Source organism: Balaenoptera borealis (assembly GCF_965194805.1).
Source record: "Balaenoptera borealis genome assembly, chromosome: 20".
NCBI lineage: Eukaryota > Metazoa > Chordata > Mammalia > Artiodactyla > Balaenopteridae > Balaenoptera > Balaenoptera borealis.
In genome coordinates, this window is record NC_138879.1 from 47,380,239 (window position 1) to 47,406,313 (window position 26,075).

Genomic DNA, 26,075 nt, shown 5'->3' on the forward strand with positions numbered 1-26,075 from the left:
GGGCAGCCTGGGTAGGGGCATTCAGTGAGGGTGAACTGTGGCGGGGGTGTGAGGAATCCGGGGATTACTGGGTCCGGGAGAATGCGGGGCCAGGGACGGAGCTAATAGGTAGGACAGACTGGGGCCCAGGAAGCAGGGAACTGCCGAGACGCGCGGCCGAGCGGAGCCTGGGCTGGGAGGGGGCGGTCGTTTGGGGGCCGGGCCCCGGGGAGAGGGAGGGGCGGGGCACGCTGTGGGATGGAGGCGCGGCTACCTGCCTGTTGCCTCGTTGGAGGCCTCGAGCTGATAGGGGGAGCTGTGGGCCTGGCGGTCCCGACGCCGCGGGCGCTTAGGCGGGACCGCGCGTGCGCGCGGAGCGGCGGAGGTATGCTGGGGTCCGCGCAGAGCCTGAGCTGAGACTGAGGACGGGGGCCGAGGCGCCGCCCATTGTCCCGCCCCCCGGGGCCGCCCATTGTGCCGTGACGCTTGCACCGCCCTCGCGGCCTGGCGGGGGAGGGGCGACCCGCGCCGCAGCCAGCGTCGCCGCCATGGATCTAGGTGGGTGTTCGGCTCTCCTCGGCCCGCATGGGCCGCGTTCCGCAACCGGCGACCAGGCAGTGCTGAGCGGGCCCGGGCTGAGGGAGACCTCCGGGACGGGGAGGGGGTTGGGAGGGCGGGGGTGTCCTGGAGACCGGGGGTCGGGAGGCCGGCCTCTAGCCCGCCGCCCTTTCGCTCGCCTCTTGTCGGCTCCAGGCCCCTTTCCACGTGAAGGGGCCAGAGGATGTGAAGTTAGCGTTCGCGAGAGTGGACAGGTTCGGGCACGTGCTTTGGAAAAGGCCGGGCTCCGGCGGCGCCCCGGGGAATCCCGTATCCCCAACGATCTCACTTATTGAACGTCTACTAAGTTCTTGAGCAAGCGTCTGACGCTCTTGAGGTCCTCGTGGATAAACGGGGATGATGATACCGTATCAGCCTCACAGAGTTTGGGGGAGTTTTCACTGAGATCACGTGTGTACAGTGTCGAGTCCGGTGCCTTGGGCAGGGCTAGCGTTCTTCAGACCAGCAGTTGTGGGCACGGGTTGCAGCAGCCGAGGTGGCACGTGCGTCTTGATTCTCCAGATGCCAGGTCTGGGAGAAGGGAGGGGAGAGCTGGTATAAATCGGCTTCTCCTTGCCCAGCCTCGCCCGCTGCTGGATGTGCTCTTAAGGGCATAAGACCAAGAGGCTGTTCTGGGACAGCTGGGGTGAGGCTCCCCAAGATGTGCCAGTATTAGTAGGCTGTTGAGAAATGTTCTGGTCCCTGTCCCCAGCCAGCTCGTCCGTGGTGGAAGGGTAGAGTTGGAAGAGTTTGGAACCCTGCAGCTGTGGTGATCTCTGTCCCAGCCCACCGCTTTGTAGTTCTTACAACCTGAGCAAATTGTTTTGAGTCTTAATGTTTCCATCTCTAAAACAGGAATGGTCCTCAAAAGGTTGATCTGACAATGAAAAGATACGCATACCAACTAGCACAGTGCCTGGTACAGAGTAAGCGCTTAAACATAAGGAGCGGGCACTCACAAGCGCCAGTTAACCATTCGTGATAAAACACTTGGGATTCGCCCAGCCATTAACTGCTTCTGGGACTTACTCCTTCAGGTGTCATGAGTATATACTTACTGTCTCTGGAAGGTGGGTCTCGGGGGCCAAACATCTCAGCTGAGCAGGTAGAGCAATAAAATTAAATTTACAGAGTCAGAAGGGAGCCTTTTGGGGGGCCCTGGGAGAGCAGCCTGAACCAGAAAGAAGGGCCACAACCCCCAGGGAGACCTCTCAGCAACCTGGCTCTTCCTGGGAGTCTGCCTCAGCCACTGGGCACCAACATGGATCGCCTTCACCAGTGGGTTGCACAGGAGTGCTGTTCCCGAGGAAGGGGCAGGAGAGTCTCCTGGCCCATGAAAATGGGGAAGTTGTGTTCTTGGGGGCCTGAGGGACTGAGGAAGGGGCCCTGGGAAAGGGGAGAGGAGTCAGGAACATTGAAGAGTGAGCAATGTTTGTACGATGATTTAGTTTCTGGGCCAAAGGAAATATACCTAAGAAAGACCTATGTCCTGTTTCTGAGCTGGAGGAGGCAAAGAATAGGGACAAGATTCTGGTCCTGGTGACAGTGGAAAGGTTTGGGAGAACCAGCGTTTATCGAGCACTTAGGCTCTTTGTAGCCTGATTCTTAATTGTTATATCTTACTTAACCCTCAACAGCCCTGGGAGATGGGATTGGAAGCCAACAGTGGGTGTGGACCCAATGCCAAGGGCTTGACTATATGTATTAGTTGATCCTGACGGTCATAATGTGAAGTCTGTATTATCCCCACATATGCAGAACGGAAGTTCAGAGAAGTAATCTGTCCAAGATCACACCACTTTTAAATGGCTGAGCTAGGGTTTAAACCCATGTCTAATTAAACATCCCAAGATGCCCTCCTTGCTAAGTCTATGTCAACTCAGGGCTCACTGAAGAAGGACTTTTCTGAATCTAGTACAGTATTTTTTTCTATCTACTTCTTGGCTTCTACCAGAGAACCAGGACCATTAGTAGCTTATTCTCTTTGATGGAAAGAGCTGTGGGAATTGACCTGTTTCCCCAAAAGGCAGAACGTTTGAAATCTGTTTCCAAGACGAGGCTTTAAGAGAAAAGAGAGAAGCAGGGCTTGTCTGAGTGCTGCTGTGCAGGCAGTCCTGGTCCGTGCCCTTCCTAGTCTGTATCGTTACTTAGAAGCTCAATTGTCAAGTCCTGCAGTCTGTACTTGGTGCCCGCTGTAGTTTGGTACTGCCCTTGCGCTCTTTCTCCTTCTCTCTCTCAGCCAGCCCTTCTTCCCCAAATCTTCTGCAGGCCCGTCCTTTGCTGGAGGGCCTTGCCTCTGGGCAGGCTCCTCCCTGAGTCACATTTCAAGGTTGACTTTCCTCCTGAGCTTCAGCCCCGTGTTTCCATTGCTGGAGGACGTTTCTACCTTAATGTTCTACCTCAGACTCCAAATGACCAAAACGTATCAGTGTTCCTTCCAAGCACATCTCTCGTCTTCCCTGTTTGCAGTAGTGCCCATTGTCTTCCCAGTTCCAGGCTAGAGAGCTTGCGAGTCCTTTTTTATTCCTCAAGTTAATCCTTTGACTTCAGCTCTGCAGCAGGTCCTAGAACCATCCCTTCTTCCCCCCTCTCCCACTGATTTCATTCAGAACCCTTTTCATCTCTAACCCTAATAATGACAGCCCGCTGACCAACTGCTGCCTCTCACTCTAACCTCTGCTTGCTGTTCTGAAAATTTTTCACCACATTCTATCCTATTGGACTTCTGTCTGTGCAGGACCTTTGAATATCTGTGAAGAAATGACTGTTCTGCATGGGGGCTTCTTGCTGGCCGAGCAGCTGTTCCGCCCCAAAACACTGGCAGAATTGACCAAGTCTGACTGGGAGCATGTCGGGCGGCCGATTGTGGAGGCTCTGAGGGAGATCTCCTCTGCCGCGGCCTGCTCCCAGCCCTTCGCCTGGAAGAAGAAAGCTCTGATCATCATCTGGGCCAAGGCTCTGCAGCCCTACCCTATCACGCCTTCTGACACTGAAACCCTGTGGCAGGAAGATGTGTTCTTCTCCGTGGGCAACATGATTCCCACCATCAATCACACGGTGCTCTTTGAGCTGCTCAAGTCCCTGGAAGCTTCCGGACTCTTTATCCAGCTCCTGATGGCCTTGCCCACCACTGTCTGCCGTGCAGAACTAGAGCGCTTTCTGGAGCACATGACTATCGACACTTCTTCAAAGGATGTGGCCTTCTTCCTCGACGTCTGGTGGGAAATGATGAAGCACAAGGGCAATCAGCAGGACCCTCTGCTCTCCCAGTTCCGGACAATGGCCCATAAGTACGTGTCCTCTTCAGATGAGTTCTCCCACCCTCCAAAGAGGTTTAAGTCCGACCCGGATGTGTGTCCTACCATGCCGCTGCTGGCCATGCTGCTCACTGGGCTGAAGCAAATCCAGGATAGGATCCAGTGCCCTGGGATGAGGTGCTGCGCCTTGGCCAACTTGGCTGACATGCTGACCGTGTTTGCACTGATGGAGGACGACCGCCAGGAAGTGTCCGCCGCTGTGTATCTAGACAAACTGGCCACGGTGATCTCCGTGTGGAACTCGGACACCCAGAACCCATATCACCAGCAGGCACTGGCAGAGAAGGTGAAGGAGGCAGAGCGGGACATCAGCCTGACCTCACTGGCCAGGCTGCCGAGCGAGACGATCCTCGTGGGGTTCGAGTCCCTGCGCAGCCTGCTGCGGGAGTGGCGGGAGGAGCTGCAGGCCACGCTCAGCGGCAGCCAGGGGACGAGCTACGACAGCTACCGGCTGTGCGACAGCCTGACCTCCTTCAGCCAGCACCTGAAGCTCTACCTGGACACCACTAGCCTGTCCAAGGAAGAGAGGCAGGTGGCCTCTGAGCTGGCGGAGTGCGTGGGGGACTTCCTGAGGGACACGAACAGGGTGCTGAAGAACAAGGGCTTCGAGAAGGACATCACTGCCTCCATCGCCATGGCCATCATCGAGCAGAAGATGGACCGGCACATGGAAATGTGCTACATTTTCGCTTCTGAGAGGAAGTGGGCCTTCTCGGATGAGTGGCTGGCCTGCCTGGCCAACAGCCGGGCTCTCTTCCGGGAGCCTGGCCTGGTGTTAAAGCTGCTGGAAGCAGTGATGGACGTCAGCGCGAGAGACAGGGCTGTCCCCAGACCCCAGATCAAACAGGTCATCGACTTGATCCTGGAGTGTCATGCACACCTCTCGCTGCCAGATAAAAATAAAGTCCTCTCGGGCGTCCTGCTCTCCTGGGGGCGCAAGGGCCTCTCTGAGAAGTTGTTGGGTCACTTGGAGGGGTTTCAGGAAGACCTCAACACGACTTTTAACCAGCTCGCGCAGAGCGCTTCTGAACAGGGCTTGGCCAAGGCCATCGCTTCTGTGGCCTGCCTAGTCATTCTGCACCCGGAGAGCACGGTGAAGAAAGTGTGCAGCATGGCCGTGGTCAACCTTGGCACCCACAGGTTCCTGGCTCAGATTCTCACTGCCTTCCCCGCCCTCAGGTTCACGGAAGAGCAGGGTCCAAATCCCTCCACCACGTTCGTGGTGTCCTGCCTCAAAGAAACAGTCTGGATGAAGTTCTCTACACCCAGGGAAGAGAAGCAGTTTCTGGAGCTCCTGAGATGCCTGGTGAGTCCTGTGAAGCCCCAAGGGATTCCAGTCGCAGCTCTTCTCGAGCCAGATGAGGTGCTAAAGGAATTCGTCCTGCCTTTCCTGATGCTCGATGTCAAAGAGGTGGACCTCAGTCTGAGGATCTTCATCCAGACTCTGGAAGCAAACACATGTCTAGAGGAATACTGGCTGCAGACCTGCTCTCCGTTCCCACTCATCTTCAGCCTGTGCCAGCTCCTGGATGGCTTCAGCAGATACTGGCAGCTCCCCAGGGAGAAGCGCTGCCTCCCCCTGGACGGGAAGGACCTGGTGATCCACATCCTGGAGCGCCTCTGTGAGGTGGTGTCGGCTAACGCCGAGACCTTCTCCCCGGACACCTGGGTCAAGTCCCTGTCCTGGCTCCACCGGAAGCTGGAGCTGCTGGACTGGACTGTGGGCCTGAGGCTGCAGAGCTTCTTTGGGGGCCACTTCAAGTGTGAGGTGCCAGCCACGCTCTTCGAGATCTGTAAGCTTTCTGAGGACAAGTGGACCTGCCAGGCCCACCCCAGGTATGGGCCCGGCACGGGCCTCCTGGCCTGGATGGAGTGCTCCTCCATCTCCAGCGGCATCTCTGAGCAGATGCTCGCCCTGCTGGTGGTGGATGTGGGCAACCCTGAGGAGGTCAGGTTGTTCAGCAAGGGCTTCCTGGTGGCCCTGGTGCAGCTCATGCCGTGGTGCAGCCCCCAGGAGTGGCAGTGCCTTCACCAGCTGACCAGGAGACTGTTGGAGATGCAGCTCCTGCATGTCCCCTACAGCCTGGAGTATATTCAGTTTGTCCCTCTGCTCAACCTGAAGCCCTTTGCCCAGGAGCTCCAACTCTCCGTACTCTTGCTGAGAGCTTTCCAGTTTCTCTGCAGCCAGAGTTGCCATAACTGGCTCCCTGTGGAAGGCTGGAGCCATGTGGTCAAGCTCCTCTGCAACAGCCTGACCAACCTCCTGGACTCCATTCGGTTGACACAGTCAGTTGGCCCTTGGGCCCAAGGACAAGAGCAGGACCTGACCCAGGAAACCCTGTTTTTTTACACCCAGGTGTTCTGTCACGTTCTGCACATCATGGCCATGCTCCACCAGGAGGTGTGTGAACCACTGTATGTTTTGGCCTTGGAGATCCTCACCTGCTACGAAACCCTGAGCAAGACCAACCCTTCGGTCAGCTCCTTGCTCCAGAAAGTAAACGAGCAGCACTTCTTAAAGTCCATCGCTGAGAACGTTAGCCCCGAGGAGCGGCGCCAGACCCTCCTGCAGAAGATCAGCAACTTCTGACCTTCGTGGGTCAGAAAACAGCTGGGCCTCAACTTGGCCGGGTCTACGGGGGCTACAGCTGAAAAACACAAATGTTTCGGTTATGTGAAATTGTACACGAGCCCAAAAATCTGACAACACTGTAAAGAAAATAGTTTCTTAGGTATTTGTAACATACAAATTGTAATAAAATTCTCTTTTGAGTTTTATCTTGCCTCTCTTGAGACTTTCTTATCAATAGTCTAGGCTCATCAGTACACTCTGAAATTGGGCTCAGCCGGTCTTGAAGATCAAGTCAAGCCGGGAGGAACACGTTCATCACTGGACTTCTCCACCCTAGAATTTGGCAAATAAGTCTAAAGGTGAAACCACCCAAGTGGACAGATGACAAGGTACGTGTGTTCTGTTGCACTGAAACTCTCTTTAAGAGTCATTTCGCAGTATCTTGGAAAGGGCAGGAACTAGGAAAAGGACTCTTTTCTGCTACCAATTGGCCATGTGATTTGTGTGCCCACAAGGCCTGCAACCAGTATAAAAGGAGAGGGTTGGACCAAGAACATTAAATGTTGGGTGGGCGGGAGGGAGGTCAGTGACCTCAGGAAAATGGGTCTCTTCTGAATCGAGGACTTCTGCCCCACAGTGTTAACTCTGTCCATTCAGTGCATCTCAAAGGGGCTGTGCTGATACTGTCTGGTAACCACAGCAGAGACGTGTTTAAAGGATGGGTGTAATTATCTTCTGCCTGGGTGGGTTGTCGTGGGTTGGTTGGTTGGTTTTTCTGTTTGCTTTATTTATCTATCGGGTCTTAGTGTGGCAAGTGGGCTCCTTAGTCGTGACTCGCCGGCTGTTTTAGTTGCGGCATGCGAACTCAGTTGTGACATGCATGTGGGATCTAGATCCCTGGCCAGGGATCGAACCCGGGCCCCCTGCACTGGGAGCATGGCGTCTTAACCACCGCACCACCAGGGAAGTCCCGGTTGTCACCGTTTTGAAGAACATGTGGGAGCAGGGAATGGTGTGTGCAAATGCGTGCCCAGGATATATTCCAGAACCATGAGGACTCGTTAGTGAAGTGTTTAATTGGGAGGCAAGGAAGGACAGCTCCATACCCCCCATCACAGTAAGGCAGTATTCAAGTTCCCTCCCCGCCACCTAAAGTGGGCTGGCTCTGTCTGCGGCCTACAATTGGGTTTCCAGCCTCCTGACTCCTAGTTGGGATTCACCTGGGAAGAGAAGAAAGGGCCTAAAGTTACGTGACCGCTGGGCTAGAACTCTAGAACTCTGCAGTGTACTCTTGGCACCGTGAATTACAGAAACATGTTAGAGTGAGGTATGAGCTAGGCTCTGCTGGAGGCTGAACGCATTCACACACCCCCTTCCCCTGCAACAGCCCACCTCTGCCAGTTACACGGAGAAGAACACAGAACAGAAACAATGGCACACAGCAGCCATTCAAGTTCGTCACAGGACAGGTCTTACCAGAAGTCGGCATGGATATATTTCACAAATGAGAATAAGTTCAAAAATATTAGTGCAATTTAGTCACCACAGGGGTGATTTATAAAGATATACTGATAGTAAACAAAACGGTAAAAAAAAAAAAAATTTAACAGCATTTTGTTTTTTAAATGGCACCCATTAAAGACTGAAATAGTCAAAATTTGAGACACTGTTACACACTCAGTACTTTAAAAGTTCACAGACAACAGTGAATTAAAAGGCACTTTTAAAAATCTAGTTTTTCACTACTGCTTGGGAAAAAACTTCATGGTAGCAGTTTCTAAAACCCATCCTTGTCGTTCAGGAACAATTAGTGTTGGCACCAGAGGATCCTATTTGTCAATGGTGGGTGAAGGAGTCAGTCCACAGAACGTAATTTGGCCAGGGCTGACTTGCACTCTTGCTCTCCAGCCTTCTGTGGCTAAATGGCAGTTAAGTCAGATAGGAACAGACTTTGGACCACAAGCTCTGGCTTATCAGGAGGCAGTCTAGATGAGACATCTCATGGTTTCGAATACAGCAGTCCGTTCTGCTTCATAGGAAAAGGACAGTGTCAGGGAGTGGGGTTACCCAGAGAATAGCTCGGTAGCCGTCATTTCACTTTACCCCTATAGTTTTTAATAAGAGCATCCTGTGTGTGTGGATATGGGGAAAGCTGGGCTTGAGGGACATGCTAAAAAGGGAATAGTATCTGTGACTGTTGACAGCAAGCTCACAAGTTTGACACTGGTCTAGCCAAGCCAGCCTGCAGAGGTGCTGACCTGTTGGCCTTCCTACCTACTCAGGTGCTTCAGGTTCCCGTCCCTGCCACCTACCCCACCCCGCCAGTGAGACTTCTGACCAGACGTCGGTAGACAGGAGAATTCAATGTTGGCACATGGATGAAAGGATGAGGCAAAGGACCAACAGGTTATCTAGTAAACAATAAAAAAACTACCTACCCACAACGATTTTCCCAGGCCAACATCACAAGAAAAGAACCAAGTCATCACTTGCTTCTGCTGGCCCAGTATGTGTGGACACTCCCTGAGTGGCTGGAAAGGTGGGGAGCCGCCAATACGAAGAGCAGGCAGGTGCCCAGCTCCTTATCTCCTTGGTCCACCTATCTCCACACCCCGTGCTTCTACCTCCAGAGCCCTTGAGATAAGACCCAGGGAAGGATCCTTGGGCTTCGCATTAAAACCACCTTGCTGCCAGTGGAGGTCTGAGGGGATCCAATAGTTGTTACTAAGAAAAAAGTGCTTTTGCAAAAGGGGCAGGTTAGAAGCGGGAGGTGATTGATAGGAATATTCTTTAGAAAAACTCAAATCCCTCTGCTTATCAATACCCAAAAGGCTGAGGCCACCCAGGGCACAATCTGCAGTTTGGTCCACGGGAATACTGAGTGGAGGAGGCGCCCTCACTGCCTGACTCATGGAGCAATTAACCATCCTTTTTGGCTGGGGGAGCATCAAAGAGCCGGGCTGCCTTCTTGCACAGCAGAGAGAACCAGTAGATCTGGGGAGCGATGAGGAAGGCGTTGGCCACATTGCAGTAGAAAGGAATGTGGAACGGCACTTGGGGCAGGCTCAGTCCCTGCTGCTGGCCATAGGACCAGTACATGAAGGGGAAAAGGAGGATCCGACATAAGAAGAAGGTGGTCAGCGTGAGGATTCCGTTCACCTTGTACAGCAGGGTGTGCTGCTGCTTTAGCTGCAAAAGAGGGAAGGAGAACACAGGGTCACTTTCAGGGAATGACTAGCCTGAGTCCCACAACGGACAGGCCAAGCGTCTCCTCTTCCGACACTTGTAGAAAAGATGATTGAGCACTGCCGTATTTGTAGATGCATAGAGCCTCACATTGTTTCCAACAGTGATGTGAAATTTGATCTAAGCCACCCAGCTGACAGGAGCACAGGAATGGTGGGTTAGAGAAACTCAGTGGCCAGGAAAAATATATATGAAGAACTGGATCAAATTTGAATCAAATGTACAATTTTTCAATCCCACTGGCTCGAAAGACCAACTGACCTTTAAGTCTGTTCAAGGGTCTCCTACCCCACTATTGGTAGCACTAAAGGAGTTTCTCCAAACCCTCCTAATCTGCCAAGGAGAAGCAGAGTCTGTTCCCTCGGCACTCTTTCTGCCACTCCTTTCATACGTGCCTGAATCAGAACTCTGCCCAGCGACACAAACGGAGTACTCAGTTCTGCCATGAAGATGCAGCCAACAAAGAAGTCCCCAAGCTCTCCCCTAAGCCTCTGCAGAGGAAAAGAGGAAAAAGGGAAATAAGTAATGGAGGTTAAGGAACCACCGGAAGGAAAGTTCTAACTAGGGCTATTGAAAAGGGTAACCCTGAGCAACAACATGCAGGGAAATGGAAGTGCTCAACGGGCCAGTGCAGACCAGTTCACACTGTTCACATAGCAGGGGCGCTTGGAATCCTCGTGGTCCAGAGGCACCTGCATCACACACTGAGCTTTCTCTAGAATTTCAGCGTCAGCCAAAAGGAACTCTGCAGCCCACTTTTGGGTATCCAACTTAGTCATGCCAAGGGCACTTAAGCCAGTTCAGTTCCACGAAATATGCACCAGGCCCCATGCCTGATGTTAGGGTCCCAACACAATCAAGAGAGACTTATTAAAGAATGTCATGCACTCTACCTCGCCTTTTATCCTTTCAAGAAAGCAGTACAGGGAACTCCCCGGCGGCCGAGTGATTGGGACTCGGCACTTTTCGCTGCTGTGGCCCAGCTTCTATCCCTGGCTGGGGAACTAAGATCCCACAAGCCACGAGGCGCGGCCAAAAAAAGAAAGCAAGCAAGCAGTATTGGGATAGCAGTTCTGTCTCTTAGTACCACCGAGTGAGGTACGTAAACTCATAGAGCCCCAGTTTCTTCATCTATGGTATAGGGCTAATAATTTCTAATTATCATTTCTAATTATTTCTAAAAATTTCTAATCATTATTAGAAAGCAACAAATTTTTTTTTAAGATTTTTTTTTTTTGACGTAGACCATTTTTAAAGTCTTTATTGAATTTGTCACAATATTGCTTCTGTTTTATGTTTTGGTTTTTTGGCCGTGAAGCATGTGGGATCTTAGCTCCCCGACCAGGGATCGAACCCGCACCCCCTGCGTTGGAAGGTGAAGTCCTAACCACTGGACCCCCAGGGAAGTCCCCAAGCTACAAGTTTTTAAATCAAGCACCTGTCACCTGGTAGGCACTTGGGAATTACTAGTCTCCCCTCTGCATTCCCATTTCTCTTCCTTGTTGGGTGAGTTTTTTTAATGGGGAAAAATGGATCTGGGGAGAAATTATGAGGCTGTTTGCTTTGAGAGTCTGTGCTTTTGTGACATCAGAATAATGCAAACAGCCCGCTCTGGGCACTATCAGAGCAAATAACCAGTTGATAGAGCTACTCTCATTTCTTTAAAACAATTTTTATGTTGTTTTGTATTATATATTGGTTTTATATTGTATGAACTAAAGGCAGAACCTTTGCCAAATCCTCGGGTGTCACAGAGGGCTGGGGGATTGCCAGTAAAGAGGATCGCAGACATTTCAGATTTAATTCCTTTCTATACTGTGGCAGCAGCTGGCAGGAGGGCAGTGGGGGCAGCAGGAAAGGGGAAGAAAAGGGGGCAGTCGGACGGTTGAGACACCCAGTTCAACAGGAGAAACGAGTGGCTGAACCTACTGGTGCCTGTCCTGGGGGGCCATTACCTGTGCGACCGGCACAAGGACAAACAGAATAACTGCGTGGTGCGTGATCATGAGGCGGTTTTTACTGAGGAAGTTTCGAAAAATGGTGAGGGTATGTTTGCTGCTCTGGTCCCCGGTTCGGTACCATTCACAGAGGTACATGGCGTAGGAGTCATAGATCATGTATGGAATCAAAAACCAGACATACTCTCGGGCAAGCCAGTGCCTGAAAGAAAGCATATGGGTGGTCCAAGAAGTAATTATGGATATCAGTTATGAAGGCTCACAGCCAGCCTCTTCTTAAACACATCTGCATCAGCTTTGTACTTCATCAGCTGTTTTTACTCCAGATACTTTACAATGAACATGCTGAAGCTGACAAGGAGAGTGAACAACTTTCTCTAAATTACAGGGCAAACTCATAAGTGTCAAAGGTAGAAAGCAAGGATTCACTCAGCACCATGTGTTTCAGTGACTTGCCGTCACTATTTGCCTGGTTTAGCTACTCATTTGTAATGGATTTTCTGGTACTTTGTGATATAAGCTGACTTTGATACAGATATCTCTACCAGTGATTCAACAGACCCACCAAGAAACAGGTTTGGAAAGTGACCCAAATCCCAAACCCAGTATTTCCAGTTTAACCTACTCAGTTGCTCAATAGTTGGGACACTACTCTTGCATCTGTTTGCAACCCCACTCTAGGGAGTTTCCAGGAAGTAACCCTGGCCACTTTCTCTACAATACTATGGCTAAACCCAGTTTCACTCATTAAGAAAAATATCTCTGGAAACGAGCCCAGAGCTCAAGGACTACCTTACAGTAAATAGATACCAAAAGAGAAGCTAAGACAAAAGACAATGTTCCCATTTACTTGTCCAAAGGGGTTGAATCAATATTTGCTGAGTCAAAATGATAGTTTATCACTGTCCCAGAGCAGATTAGAAGGGAAGTCTCTACAATTTCCAAAATTTTGTTCCCCAAATAGTCACTCTACAGAAGATATACATGAAAAAAAAAAAATCTAAATTGAAATTATGTACTATCCTGGGAAGGATTAGACTAAGTCAGCAAAGTTTTATCAAGCGCCCATGTGTTAGGTAGAAGAAACCATTTAGTTTTATGGTTCTCAAACTACCTGAACATCAGAATCGCCTGCAGTGCTTATAAAGGGCTCCACGCCTCAGAGACTACACATGGTGTGCCCAGGACCTCAAATCTGTATTTTTAACCTTTTCTTCATTTAACCTAAGGAGCCAGTCCACTGAACTGCAACATTGGGAATATAGAGTGCCATTCACATTTCTGTTCCTGAATGATTCCGCACTTACCACAGCAAAACTAAATCATGAGTAAGCAGTGAAATAGGTAAACAAGTAATGGCAAACTTAATATACATTCAGGTAAATTAATTAGCCAAGTTCCAATGAGGCAAAAAGATGCAATATTTATTCTACTGCCCATCTGTGGTCTCCATCGCTTTCTTGAAGCAATTCCAAAGTAAAACAACTATGAAGAGCTATTAAAAACTCATCTGGGGCTTCCCTGGTGGCACAGTGGTTAAGAATCCGCCTGCCAATGCAGGGGACACGGGTTCGAGCCCTGGTCCGGGAAGATCCCACATGCCGCGGAGCAACTAGGCCCGTGCGCCACAACTGCTGAGCCTGTGCTCTAGAGCCCACGTGCCACAACTACTGAAGCCCGTGTGCCACAACTGCTGAAGCCCGCGTGCCTAGAGCCTGTGCTCTGCAACGAGAGAAGCCACCACAATGAGAAGCCTGCGCCCCGCAACAAAGAGTAGCCCCCGCTCACTGCAACTAGAGAAAGCCCGCGTGCAGCAGCGAAGACCCAATGCAGCCGAAAATTAAATAAATGAATAAATAAATAAATTTATAAAAACTCATCTGAAATATAACTGACCTCTCCCCTTGAGTGGAGCCTAGGGTTTTAAAATTTTGCACACAGTACCAATTCAATAAGATGCGAAATTGTGGCTGTTAGTTGAATTCCCTGAAGACTTACCAGCAAGCGATCTGGATTATAATCTTAGCTAGCACTAGCCTGGACCTTAACTTTTTTTATAAAATGAAGAATCCTTGTCTTACTTTCCTGACAAAGTTATTGTGAAGATTAGAAAGTTAAAAGTATGAGAGTACTTTTATTATTATTATTATTTTTGGCCACACCACGCAGCTTGTGGGATCTTAGTTCCCAGACCAGGGATTGAACCCAGGTCCTCAGCAGTCAGAGCGGAGTCCTAACCACTGGACCGCCAGGTTCCTCTCAGTTCCCATTGAGAGTCCTTTTAAATGTAAAAAGTATCAGCACTTACTTAAATGTAAGTGCTAAGATCCCGCAAGACAGCGGTGTGGCCAAAAAAAAAAAAAAAGGAAGCGCTTACATTGAGAAATTGCCTAGAGCTGTGTGACTCTGAGCCCTTGTACAGATCTGGGTCTCTTTAAGGAGCTGATGATACCCCTGGCCCCGCACCACACCCTGCAGATAGTTTGGGAAGATTCATAGACACCCCCTCCTACCTACAGACATTCTATATGAAGGCCTAAAATTAAAAGACATAGAATAGAAAAATATTTGGATGTACAGACTATAAACCCCAAAAAGCTTTTTTTTTTTTTTTTTCAGATGATTAGGTGCCTTTAGAGCATCCTTGTGCATCCATGTAAGTTGAGGGCACAGAAGGTGGTGTCTGTCTCTATTTTGCAAGCAGAGGATGAATCTAAGGCATAAAGATATACAAAAGGAGGACCCTAAAAGCCAAACTTAGATTTGCTACCATGCTCAAGCCACTAAGACACATGGCTTCTGAGGGGAGAACACAACCATGCTACAGAATTGAAAGTTAATTGTGTGCACATCTCTTCCTGAAATGTGTAGCAGCTGCCTGCTGTTTGCCCTCAAGTGCCGTGGGGCTGCATTTGTCTTAGCTTAATCTCTGCAAAGGAGGCAGGCTTCAAGTTTGACCTGACAAACTGGGGTCAGTGAGGGAGCTTGCTGCACCATCAGAAAATGCTCAATTAAAATAAAAATTGAACCCAGCTGAGAAAATGCTGTTAGTCTTTGGTGTATGCAATCAAAGTCACTTGACCTATCTTCTCTCAGCATCTACAATTCATCGCCAATAACTGGTTTTCTCTAAAAAAAAAAAAAAAAAAAAAAAGGCAAAAGAAAAGCACGAAAATCGTGATGACAGGGTTAATCCCAAATAAGAGCCAGGCACTAAATTTGCAGGCCACAGTGAGATAGATGCCCCTCTCAGGCTCCCCTCCCATTCCATTCCCAACAGGTGAAAACCAGGACACTTAATAGAGTCAACATGAGAAAGGGATCAGGAAAGGCTATTAACTTTCCCTGCACATATGACAATTGCTCTTCAACTTAACTGTGAGGAGGAAAGGGTGCTTCTAGGAAGACAGGTGAAAAGGATGGCTTTAAAAGGGGGTGGGGGGCACACCACTGTTACCCAGGTCTAAATACTATACAAAGTAGACCAGCCTGGTCGCTATGATTTGTTTCACTGAATGCACATTTCCTGTCCTGCCTGTGGACTGAACTTTCACACCCATTCGAGTCAGTTTTCTGAAAGCTCCAGCAAACTCTTCATCACCTTCATCTTTCAGAGGAAAGACAAGAGCAGTATTTGTAAGGAAAGGGGTGGTGGATTTGTTCCTTTCCATAGCAGGACTCTGCTAACCACACATCCTACCTTGGCCAATGAATGCTCCACAGCGGAACCCCAGGGGGCTCATTTAAAAGAACCAAAAGCCATACTTCCACTTCTGAATAATTTTCACATTTATCTATCGCATAAGGAACTTGGATCGTTGGACCACACTGTCCTCTAACACGCCACCTTAAATCAGACTCAGGCTCTGTCATGCCCTAGCATTTCTTCAGTTTACTTTGTCCTAAGCTGGCGATGCTGAAGGAGGTGAGGAGAGGTGGAGGGAACTAGGTATGGTGCCCAAGTTTCACCCATTAATCAGCTGCCTGACGGCACATGCTGATAAAGAACTAGGACCTGTGAGCCACTCAAATGCGGAAGCTTCGAAAAAGTTCAGCGCCGTGATCTGTGTAGCTTTCACCTGGCATTGGATGTTACCTGTCGGTGATCACGTGGCTACAGGAGCGGATGATGATGATCCCAGACCCGGTGGCCAACACAGCCTGCACTGAAGAAACCAGCCTAACGTACGACAGAAAAGAGAAAAGGGGGGAGCGGGGCCGGGAAGCGTGCTCAGTCCAGTCCCAGGGACAGCATGAAGCCAGAACTCTTCAACCTGACTTCCCCAGGCCGCCAGGGCGCCGAGGAAAACGGTAGGGCCGCCGCCGCGCTCCCGACTCCCAAAGCAGCTGGCAGATGTCAGCAGCGGGGAGACGTCCCTCCCGGTCCTCATCAGCGTGGGCAGCCCCCCACCCTCCAGCCTGCTCCCGCTCCACCCTCCTCCGCCTCCCTCCCTCCGGGGGAAGGCTGCACAGGGTCCTCGGAGCGCTCCGGCCCGCGCCGTGGACTGGGCGAGGACCCGGGAGGCGGCCCCCTCGCTTCCTGTCGCCCCCCTTTTCCGCCCTGAGCTCGGCGTTGGGCGGGCGCAGCCGGGGCGCGTGGCCGGGCGGCGGCGCGGCCTCGCCCCGTACCTGGTGCTGATCAGCACGCAGTCGTTGTGGGTCCAGGCGGGCCGCGCGCGCCGCAGCCCCCAGGTGCAGAGCACGAAGAGCCCCGGGAAGAAGAGCGAGCCCCAGGCCAGCGGCAGCAGCATGGGTGCTCGGGCTCGGCCGCCTAGCTTGGCGCCCTCGGCGTGGCTCGGTCGGCTCCGCGCGCGCGGCTCCGGGACTGACGCGGCCCGCCCGCCCCTATTTCTACCCTCCGCCCCCCGCCCAGGCCCCGGCCCCGGCCCGCCGCGACTCCGGCAGCCGCCGGGCGCTAGTCCCGAGCCCGCGGCGCCACTCCCCGCGTGACCAGGCCGCGGACCGCGATAGGAGCGGGCCGGCCGGGCGGGGCGGGGTCTCGCCGCCACCGCCCCTGGGCCCCGAGGCTTCTCCTGGTTTCCCGGCCGGCGAGTAGGCGGCAGCGGGAGTTGCTGCCCGCCGGGCCGCGAGTGAGCGGACGCTGCGCCTCCGACCAGCGGCGCGTGAGTGGCCGCCGCCGGGCCGAGGCCGTGGAGGAAGCGCCGAGGCTCTCGGGGCTTCTGTTCCGTCACCGCGGACGCCTCCCCCTCCCTCGGGGACCCGCCTGGCTGACGAACTGCCCCGCACCTGCCCACCGGGCGAGGCGGGCGGGTGGGCGAGGCCCTGAGGGGGCCAGGTAGGAAAAGGCTGCGGGTCTAGACCCCCGACTAGTAGGGTGGGGTGAGCCCGCGGGGCAGGGGCGTGGCCCGGCGCAAACAGGGCGGTGGGCGTCTCTCCCGGCGAAGGAAGGAGAGGGCGGGTGGACTTGAGGCCGTCTGCCCGCCTGACTTATCTATGAAGCACTCTCGCTTCCAAGTGGGAGGCTTAAGGAAATGGTCTTTCTGCCGGCCAGAGATGGCTTTTCCACGTCCTGCCAACCGCCGAAATTTCTCCAGAGGAGCATCGATCCAGCAGTTCCTCTCTCCAGCCACACATCGAGGTGGAATCTCACGGCTGCAGACTTTCCGTGGTACTGCAGTACTGTCTCTAGGCTTTGGGTCAAGATGCTGTCCCATCTTGGTGATTGTTTCGTTGTTGTTGTTGACAGCGTCGTCCTTACTTCAAAGTTCTCGGGCCAAATGCCCTGAACTTGGGTGGGCGGAATCGAATCATTTTCACTCAGCACCAGTCACATGGCACCAACACAGTAACTTCAGTATTACTGGCTTCTCTTCTCTTGGGACTTGCCAGAGTTTTACTTTGGTCTGTATCTTCCTCAGCTTACAAATGTGGGGGGAAAAGACAATTCATTTATGTCTACAGCAATTGAAAGGTACTGTGCATCTCTTCAAATCACCATCATGCAAAATGCTAACCAAAGCCCCATAAGAGTACTTTGGAGCAGCTGGGCTCAGCCTCCCTGGGCCAGTTTCCTCATTTGTGAAATGAAGAAGCTGAATTACAAGTTCTCTTAGGTTCTTCCAGCTCAAAATTCTTAAGATTCTACGACTTTTATAAGGTAACAGATTATTTCTTTAAATGTCAATTAAATTTCTCTAACGTGGCAGTTGCTGGTGTAGAAGCCGATGTAAACACAGCTTTTAACGTCTTCGTATATGTAGTTAAGGTGAGGGATTTAGGAAGCAACATTATGGAAGCAGAAAACCCAAAGAAAAGTCTGATATTTCTTCCACTTAGGGCAACATCTCTAACTCCCAAATTCACCGGTAACACCCTTGGTGAAATAAGAAAGATACTTAAATTTGGTAGCAAGATATCTGGCAAATAAAAAGCTTTCTGTACATTCACATTTGCATGAGGGTAAAGGACAGCTATCTTCCATTCTCTCCAGAACAACAAATCCTTCTGCATTGCAATTTCTACTCCCTACCCCTTTATCCCAGTCACCTCCAGCTCCAGCTTTTCCAGAGAGGGACAAGTGGTCACAAGTCCTCCCTGCCTTCTCTTCTTAAAGGGATCAGCAACGTGCATCAAGGATGCCAGTACTTTTCAGTGATGGGAATCAATCTACTCCCTATGCAAGAAGTCGTTTGTACAGCTCTTAAGGAGTCTGTGAAATGAAAACAAAACAACAGATGTTTCATGCATAGAAAATAACCAGTAAAATCAGTTTCCAACACCATGCTCATGAAGTCACCAAAATGTTTAGGTTGAATCACCAGAAGGGCAACAAGCATAAAGTGAGCCCTGGCTTTTCAAGTGGGCAAACGATAAAGTCAAAAAGCATCAAGCTTTTTTTTTACACAAACTTCTACTCACCCTTCAGAAGTCTTGAGTCAAATGTTTCCTCCTGAAAGAAGGTTTCAATTTACCTGTCTCTCCAGGCAGGTTTATAAGTTCATTTTCTAAACTGCCTTTGCATTTGAGTAGTGAGCACGTTGGTTTTTATTTGTATGCGCTTTCCTTGAAACAGGACCATGTCGGGAATCCCCTGGCGGTCCAGTAGTTAGGACTAGGCGCTCTCACTGCCAGGCCCGGGTTCGATCCCTGGTTGGGGAACTAAGATCCTGCATGCCGTTTGGTGTGGCCAAAACCCCCCCAAAAAACAACAAAAAAAACCCCAGAATCTTTTTGTTCTGTTTCCTAAGTTATACCTGGCACATTGCAAGCGCTCAAGAAATGTTTGATACTTTTTAAAGCTAATGTTTATTGAGTACTTACTATGTGCCAGGTACTGGATCCAACATTTTGCATGAGTTATCTCATTGGTTCCTCACGAAAAATCTGTTGTCCTCACTCTGTGTGAGTGAGTGTGTGTCTGCAAAATGAGACCCAAAGCAACTAAAATATTGCTAAGGTCACACTGCTGGTAGCAGAGTTGGGATTTGAATTCAGTATTTTCTGCCTTCAAGGTCAATGTGCTTAATGACTATTCTGCCTTCAAACTTGATAAGCAAGGAGAGAGTACATAATTCTTTTTCACAATGTGGTTTCTGATTAATAACCACTGTTCCTAATTGTTTACCCACAAATATAAATGTGTGGAGTGGAGTTTATGGGCTCTGATGCTGCTATTAACACCATTTTATATTTATATATAACTTTATAATTTTTCAAAGCACTTTACATATATTATCTCACTTGGTTCTTAAAATAACCCAGTGAGGTAGGTGAACATATTGTTTTCATTTTATAGATAAGGAAACTTGGATGCAAATGGTAAACTGAATTGCCACCCTACGAAGTGGCAAGTCTCAAATTAGGACCCTGGACTGCTGATTCATGTTCCAGGGTGATTTCAACTACTTCATGCTGTAGGGTTGGGATTTAAGGAGGTTTTGATTATGCTTCCTTTGTGGGTTTCAGGCGTGAGCTTGGGTTACTGGATGTTAAGACTTATTTACCAAATCAGAGTTACACCCCTTGAATGGGAATTAATAAAGCTCCCAGTTTGGAAGGGCTGTGGTGGGATTTCTAGGTGGTTTCTTCTGCCACTGAGGTATATGATCCTGTTTTTTGGTCCCCATCTCTTCCATTCCTTTAGATCCCAATCTGGATACCATTAGGGGATAAGATACACGACTCTCCCCACATCTGCTCCCTGGTTTCTCCAACCTTAAATTGAAAATTCCATATTTACTTGTAGAATGCTTTGAGAATACTCAAGTGAATATCATTAAGATATGTGATGTGTGGGCTGCTACCTTGCATCTATCGGAAAAAAGGTTGAGATTCACACATGAAACATCTTCACATCGAGCATCTGAACCAAAAGAGAACTTGGAGGTCTCCATCCACTCATCTACTTTAAAAGTCATAACAGAGAAAATGAAACACTTCTGAAATGAAAATTATTTTGTTTAGAACCTCACTTCCTTTCTGCATTAGGGACAGGTGAAGCAGAAACAGAGCAGGAACAAGGAGAAAAGGAGAAATGAAGTGATGGGAAGAGACATGGAGAGAAAGATACAGCACAGAAAGAAGATCCACCGGAAGAGACTGAGATAGATACAGGGAATAAAAAGGCCAAGATACAGCCTTCAACACAGGAAAATAGGCATAGAGATACGGATCCAGAGACTGGAATTCACAACAAGTGAACAAGAGGAAAAGGGCTGTAAGACGTAGAGAAAGATGAAATGAGGCAGACAAAGAGAAGGAAAGTGATGGCCGTTAATGGAACATCACTCCTTTCGGGCTACCATCAGCAAAAGCCAGACAGCATTTCAAGGAGGCAGCTTGCTCTCAGGACTCAGAGTGTGGCCAGGAGGAAGTTAGCTGCCTTCCTTTTTTTTTCTCTTGTACTTTGCACTCAGTAACAACACCTGATCAGCACCTTTCGCTGATACCTGCATTTGTGTTTCCCCTCCAGACTGAATGCTCCTGATGGGCAGGTGGGGCCTATCTATCCAGGAGGCAGCCATGGCATTCAGCTCCAGGGTTAGGAGTAGAGGACCTGAGTGCCCGTTTTGGCTCTGCTACTCAGAAGCTGTGTGACATGGAGAAAACTACCTACCCTTCCCTGTAAATGGGGGTTCCTCTACCTAACTCACAGGGTGGCTGTGAGAATTAGGTGAAATCTTTTCAAAAATACATGTAAACTATATGCAGGGCAGGGACTTCCCTGGCGGTCCAGTGGTTAAGACTCCACGCTTCCACTGTAGGGGGCACAGGTTCGATCCCTGGACCAGGAACTAAGATCCCACATGACACTTGGCGCAGACAAAAAAAAAAACAACAAAAAACTATATGCAGGGCAGAGGCCAGGGATTATTGTTCTTTCTCTTGGTATCCCCACAGCACAGTTACTTGCTGGTAAGCTTCTCAATAAACATCTATTGGGTTGAAGATGCCCTAGGCCTGCCTTAGCCAGCTTCCAGACTGCAGCTTCCTCAGTTTTATCCTGGACTATTTGCAATAGCAAACTGTGAGTCCGAGAAGCACAGTCACACCCAAGCACGTGGCTTCTGCAAACAGTGGCCACAGCTGCACACCACAGGAAAGTTTTTGCTTTTGTACACAGTGATAATGATCCCTGTCAATAAAAACCATAATTTACACAAAGAGCTGATTACATAGTGCTTGCCTTTGTGTATTGCTCTATGTTTTTTCAAAGTCCTTTCACAAACGCATTTCCTTTGCTATAAATGCAAAAATTTGCTTGTTTGCAGATGGCTACACCTAACTAAAAGAGTGAGTCCTACAAGCTTAAAAAGTATTCAAGGACGTTGATCCATTAAGGAAATTATCTTTGAAATGAGTTAGAACGAGCAAATTGCTGTGAACAAATTCATCTGCCTTCCTAAATCATCAGGTCAACAATTTTCAGTGTCTTCATGTCTCATAAGTAATTGCATAAAAGGTTGATTTTGCTTACTTTACTTAACTCATATGATTTCTTTCTTTCTTTTTTTTTAGTTTTTTGGTCATAAAAGTAATACTTTAAAAAGTAAAACCTGTGCAATATGGAAAATAATAATCAAATAATGCCACCACTGAGAGATATTACTCTCAGATTATTAACATTTTAGTAGAATTCTTCCCAGTCTTCTTTATATGCATTTATTATATATTTCATTGAGATCATGCTTTAAATTAATTTTTAAAATTTATTTATTTATTTACTTTTGGCTGTGTTAGGTCTTTGTCACTGCTCCTGGGCTTTTTCTAGTTGCGGTGAGCGGGGACTACTCTTTGTTGTGGTGAGCAGACTTCTCATTGCGGTGGCTTCTCTTGTTGTGGAGCACGGGCTCTAGGCGTGTGGGCTTCAGTAGTTGTGGCACGTGGGCTCAGTAGTCGTGGCTTGCAGGCTCTAGAGCGCAGGCTCAGTAGCTGTGGCGCATGGGCTTAGTTGCTCTGCGGCATGTGGGATCTTCCCGGACCAGGGCTTGAACCCGTGTCCCCTGCATTGGCAGGTGGATTCTTAACCACTGCACCACCAGGGAACTCCCTTTAAATTAATTTTGAATATTAATATTTCACTTATCATAAGCATTTTCAATGTTAAGATTTTCACAAACCTCATTTTTTAATAAGTCAGAAGTGATTTGATATTTGAATTATTGTAGATTATCTTTCAAAGTGTGTTTTCACTGGTTTTGAAAGGAATTCTTGGGGTGAGAGCAGGTTTGTTCGTAGACACACCTTGGCACACAAACATAGACAATGCCTTCATCCTTTCTGGTAACTTTATCCTTAAAAATATTAAGATTCTCATCCTTACTAGCACTCTCAGTTTCTGTTTTTAAAGTGGCATCATAATATCTATAGCAACCCAAGCTCCTATTTAAGTATCTAGTTTTTTCTTTTTATAGGCTGAGCTCTATTAACCTATGTAGTAAACTACAGTTACGTAGGCGCTTGGTACTTAAGAAATGAATGAAGGAAAAGCATTCCTGTGAAGCTAAGTCTGTAGTGTCTTGTGCCATGCACAGTCAATCTCAACGCCAAGAGTTAATTACAGCTCAGCAAGATTGTAGGTGAAAACTTAAATGCTGGAAACTAAGAACAATGCAGAAAACTAGCATTCAAAAAGATACATGCACCCCTATGTTCACAGCAGCACTATTCACAATAGCCAAGGCACGGAAACAACCTAAATGTTCATCGACAGATGAATGGATAAGGAAGATGTGGTACGTATATACAGTGGAATACTACTCAGTCATAAAAAAGAATGAAATAATGCCATTTGCAGCAACATGAATGGATGTACAGATTATCATACTAAGTGAAGTCAGAAACAGAAAGGAAAATACCACACAACATCACTTATATGTGGAATCTAAAATATGACACAGGACTTCCCTGGTGGTGCAGTGGTTAAGAAACTGCCTGCCAATGCAGGGGACACAGGTTTGAGCCCTGGTCCAGGAAGATCCCATATGCTGCAGAGCAACTAAGCCCATGTGCCACAACTACTGAGCCTATGCTCTAGAGCCCACGAGCCGTAACTACTGAGCCCATGTGCCACAACTGCTGAAGTCCACATACCTAGAGCCCGTGCTCTGCAACAAGAGAAGCCACCACAATGAGAAGCCTGCACACTGCAACAAAGAGTAGCCCCCACTCGCCACGACTAGAGAAAGCCCACATGCAGCAACCAAGACCCAACACAGCCAAAAATAAATAAATAAATAAACTAAAAATAAATAAATAAAATAAAAATATGACACAAATGAACTTATCTACAAAAGAGACTCACAGACATAGAACAGACTTGTGGTTGCCAGGGAGGAGGGGGACTAGGGGAGGGATGGATTGGGAGTCTGGGATTAGCAGAGGCAAACTATTTTATATAGAATGGATAACAAGGTCCTACTGTATAGCACAAGGAACTATATTCAATATCCTGGATGAACCATAATGGAACAAAATATAAAAAATAATGTATATATATGTATAACTGAATCACTGTTGTAAGGCAGAAATTAAAAAAAAAAAGAAATTAACACATTGTAAGTTAACTGTACTTCATTAAAAAAAAAAAAGAACAATGCAGAGAGAGGTGATTAGTTACAGAGACTTAAAAGTATACTTTGGGAAGGAATCTTCATTATATATACCAACAAGAACCTCAGCCCCATTGTATATATGTGCCACATCTTCTTTATCCATTCATCTGTTGATGGACACTTAGGTTGCTTCCATGTCCTGGCTATTGTAAATACAGCTGCAATGAAATATTACTCAGCCATAAAAAGGAACAAAACTGAGTTATTTGTAGTGAGGTGGATCAACCTACAGACTGTCATACAGAGTGAAGTAAGTCAGAAAGAGAAAAACAAATACCGTATGCTAACACATATATATGGAATCTAAAAAAAAAAAAAAATGGTCATGAAGAACCTAGGGGCAAGATGGGAATAAAGATGCAGACCTACTAGAGAATGGACTTGAGGATACGGGGAGGGGGAAGGGTAAGCTGGGACAAAGTGAGAGAGTGGAATGGACATATATACACTACCAAATGTAAAATAGCTAGCTAGTGGGAAGCAGCCACATAGCACAGGGAGATCAGCTCCGTGCTTTACGACCACCTAGAGGGGTGGGATAGGGAGGGTGGGAGGGAGGGAGATGCAAGAGGGAAGAGATATGGGGATATATGTATATGTATAGCTGATTCACTTTGTTATAAAGCAGAGACTAACACACCATTGTAAAGCAATTATACTCCAATAAAGATGTTAAAAAAAAAAAAGAACCTCAGCCACAAGCATCCTAGCGCATGCTTATGTGGCACCTGAGTGTCACACTTGTCTGTGACTGACCTCATGAACTATGAATGGTCAGTCTAAAGACTGAATGAACTGTTGAGGTAAGAGCCAGGCTGAAATACATTTGCTCTGCAGACAGAGCAAACTCCCACGTTGCCAGGTAACATGATGGAGCTGCCTAGCAGAGGTCTTAGAAGGATTTGGAAGGTTTTAAATAATATTAGTGTAAGATGAAGGGCAGGGAGCACTTGGTAGTCAAGAGTCTGCCTCTTTCCTTCTTTTATGTGTTATAAATCCATTGTTTCCTTATGCAGTAAGTGGCTTGCATCGGTTTGTCCTTATATGCAGTGGCTTGATCGGTTTGTCCTTATATGTTTTCTTCTCCTGTTTAGATAGTAAATACCATGTCCACTCAATCTGCTGCTGTTTAACATCTACTATTGTGGTCCTGGCCGATATAGCAGCACACACATTAGACTTCAAAAAAGATTTTAATATTGAAAAGGGAGAGAAACAACTATCACTATTTTTCAAACAATATGGTAATTTATCAAGAAAAAATAAGAAAATCAACTGAAATATAGAATAAAACAGTTGAGGTAAGGTGGCTGGATACAAAATTGACACACAAAAGTAAATGGCTTTTCTATAAGCCAACAAATAACAATAAGAAATGGTAATAGAAAAAGAGGACCATTTACAATTTTTTTGTAATTTATAAAATCACTAGTTTTAGACCTAACAAGAAATATGCAAGACCTATATGAAGAAAGCCACAAACCTTTACTGAAAGACATAAAAACATAAATAAATGGAGAGCATGGCCTAAAAATTCAATATTGTAAACATGTCAACTTTCCCCAAATTGATCTCTAAATTCAATACAATTCCAGTCAAAATCCCAGCGTGTTTTTAATGGACTCCATAAGCTCTTTCTAAAGCTTATGTGGGACTTTCCTGGTGGTCCAGTGGCTAAGACTCTGCACTCCCAGTGCAGGGGGCTGGGTTTTATCCCTCGTCAGGGAACTAGATCCCACATGCCGCAACTAAGAGTTCACGTGCCGCAACTAAAGATCCCACACGCAGCAACAACGATCCCGCGTGCCGCAACTAAGACCCGGCGCAGCCAAATAAATAAATAAATAATAAAGCTTCTGTGAATTAGAGAATATGTGCAAGTAAATATTTACAAGACTGATAATATCCAGTGTACATAAAGATATGAGGGTTATAGACACTTTTCAGTGCTGATAGAAGTATAAATATGTATTGCAAGGATTCAGCATTGTTTGTAATAGCAAAGAAAAATTAGGAATGATCTAAATATCCAATAGTGGAATGCAGATCTGCCTCAGCTTATGGTGGTGTTATGTCCTGATAAACTCATGGTAAGTTGAAAATATAAGTTGAAAATGCATTTAATACACCCAACCTACTGAACAACATAGCTGAGCCTAGCCCATCTTAATTAAAAGTGCTCAGAACACATACATTAGCCTACATGTGGGCAAAATCATCTAACACAAAGCTTATTTTATAATAAAGTGGTGAACATCTCATGCAATTTATTGAGTACTGTACTGAAAGTGAAAAGCAGAATGGGTAAGAGTACCAGTTGTTGACCCTCAGT

The 26,075-nt window shown here is 48.0% G+C and overlaps 2 protein-coding genes across 12 annotated transcripts in view; one reads left to right on the forward strand and one right to left on the reverse strand.

The window, feature by feature from the left end:
- On the forward strand, positions 1-6,671 carry GEMIN4 (gem nuclear organelle associated protein 4). The gene is made up of 2 exons (XM_082370547.1): positions 1-537; positions 3,314-6,671. Exons 1-2 carry the CDS (start codon positions 528-530, stop codon positions 6,481-6,483), a joined length of 3,180 nt encoding a protein of 1,059 aa, XP_082226673.1. The 5' UTR covers positions 1-527; the 3' UTR covers positions 6,484-6,671.
- Positions 6,424-26,075, reverse strand: part of TLCD3A (TLC domain containing 3A) — a 24,967-nt gene continuing 5,315 nt past the window's right edge. The window contains exons 1-6 of one of the 11 annotated variants that reach the window (XR_014238168.1): positions 16,299-22,144; positions 15,766-15,849; positions 11,667-11,871; positions 10,107-10,202; positions 8,904-9,654; positions 6,424-6,541 (exon numbers count right to left, since the gene is read on the reverse strand). Coding sequence is in view for 8 of the 11 variants with exons in the window: in XM_082370811.1 (XP_082226937.1) it covers positions 9,385-9,654; positions 10,107-10,202; positions 11,667-11,871; positions 15,766-15,849; positions 16,299-16,420 (777 nt within the window). In the remaining 3 variants the exon portion in view is untranslated. The other 10 variants (XR_014238170.1, XM_082370815.1, XM_082370811.1 and 7 more) reach the window with 10 other exon arrangements.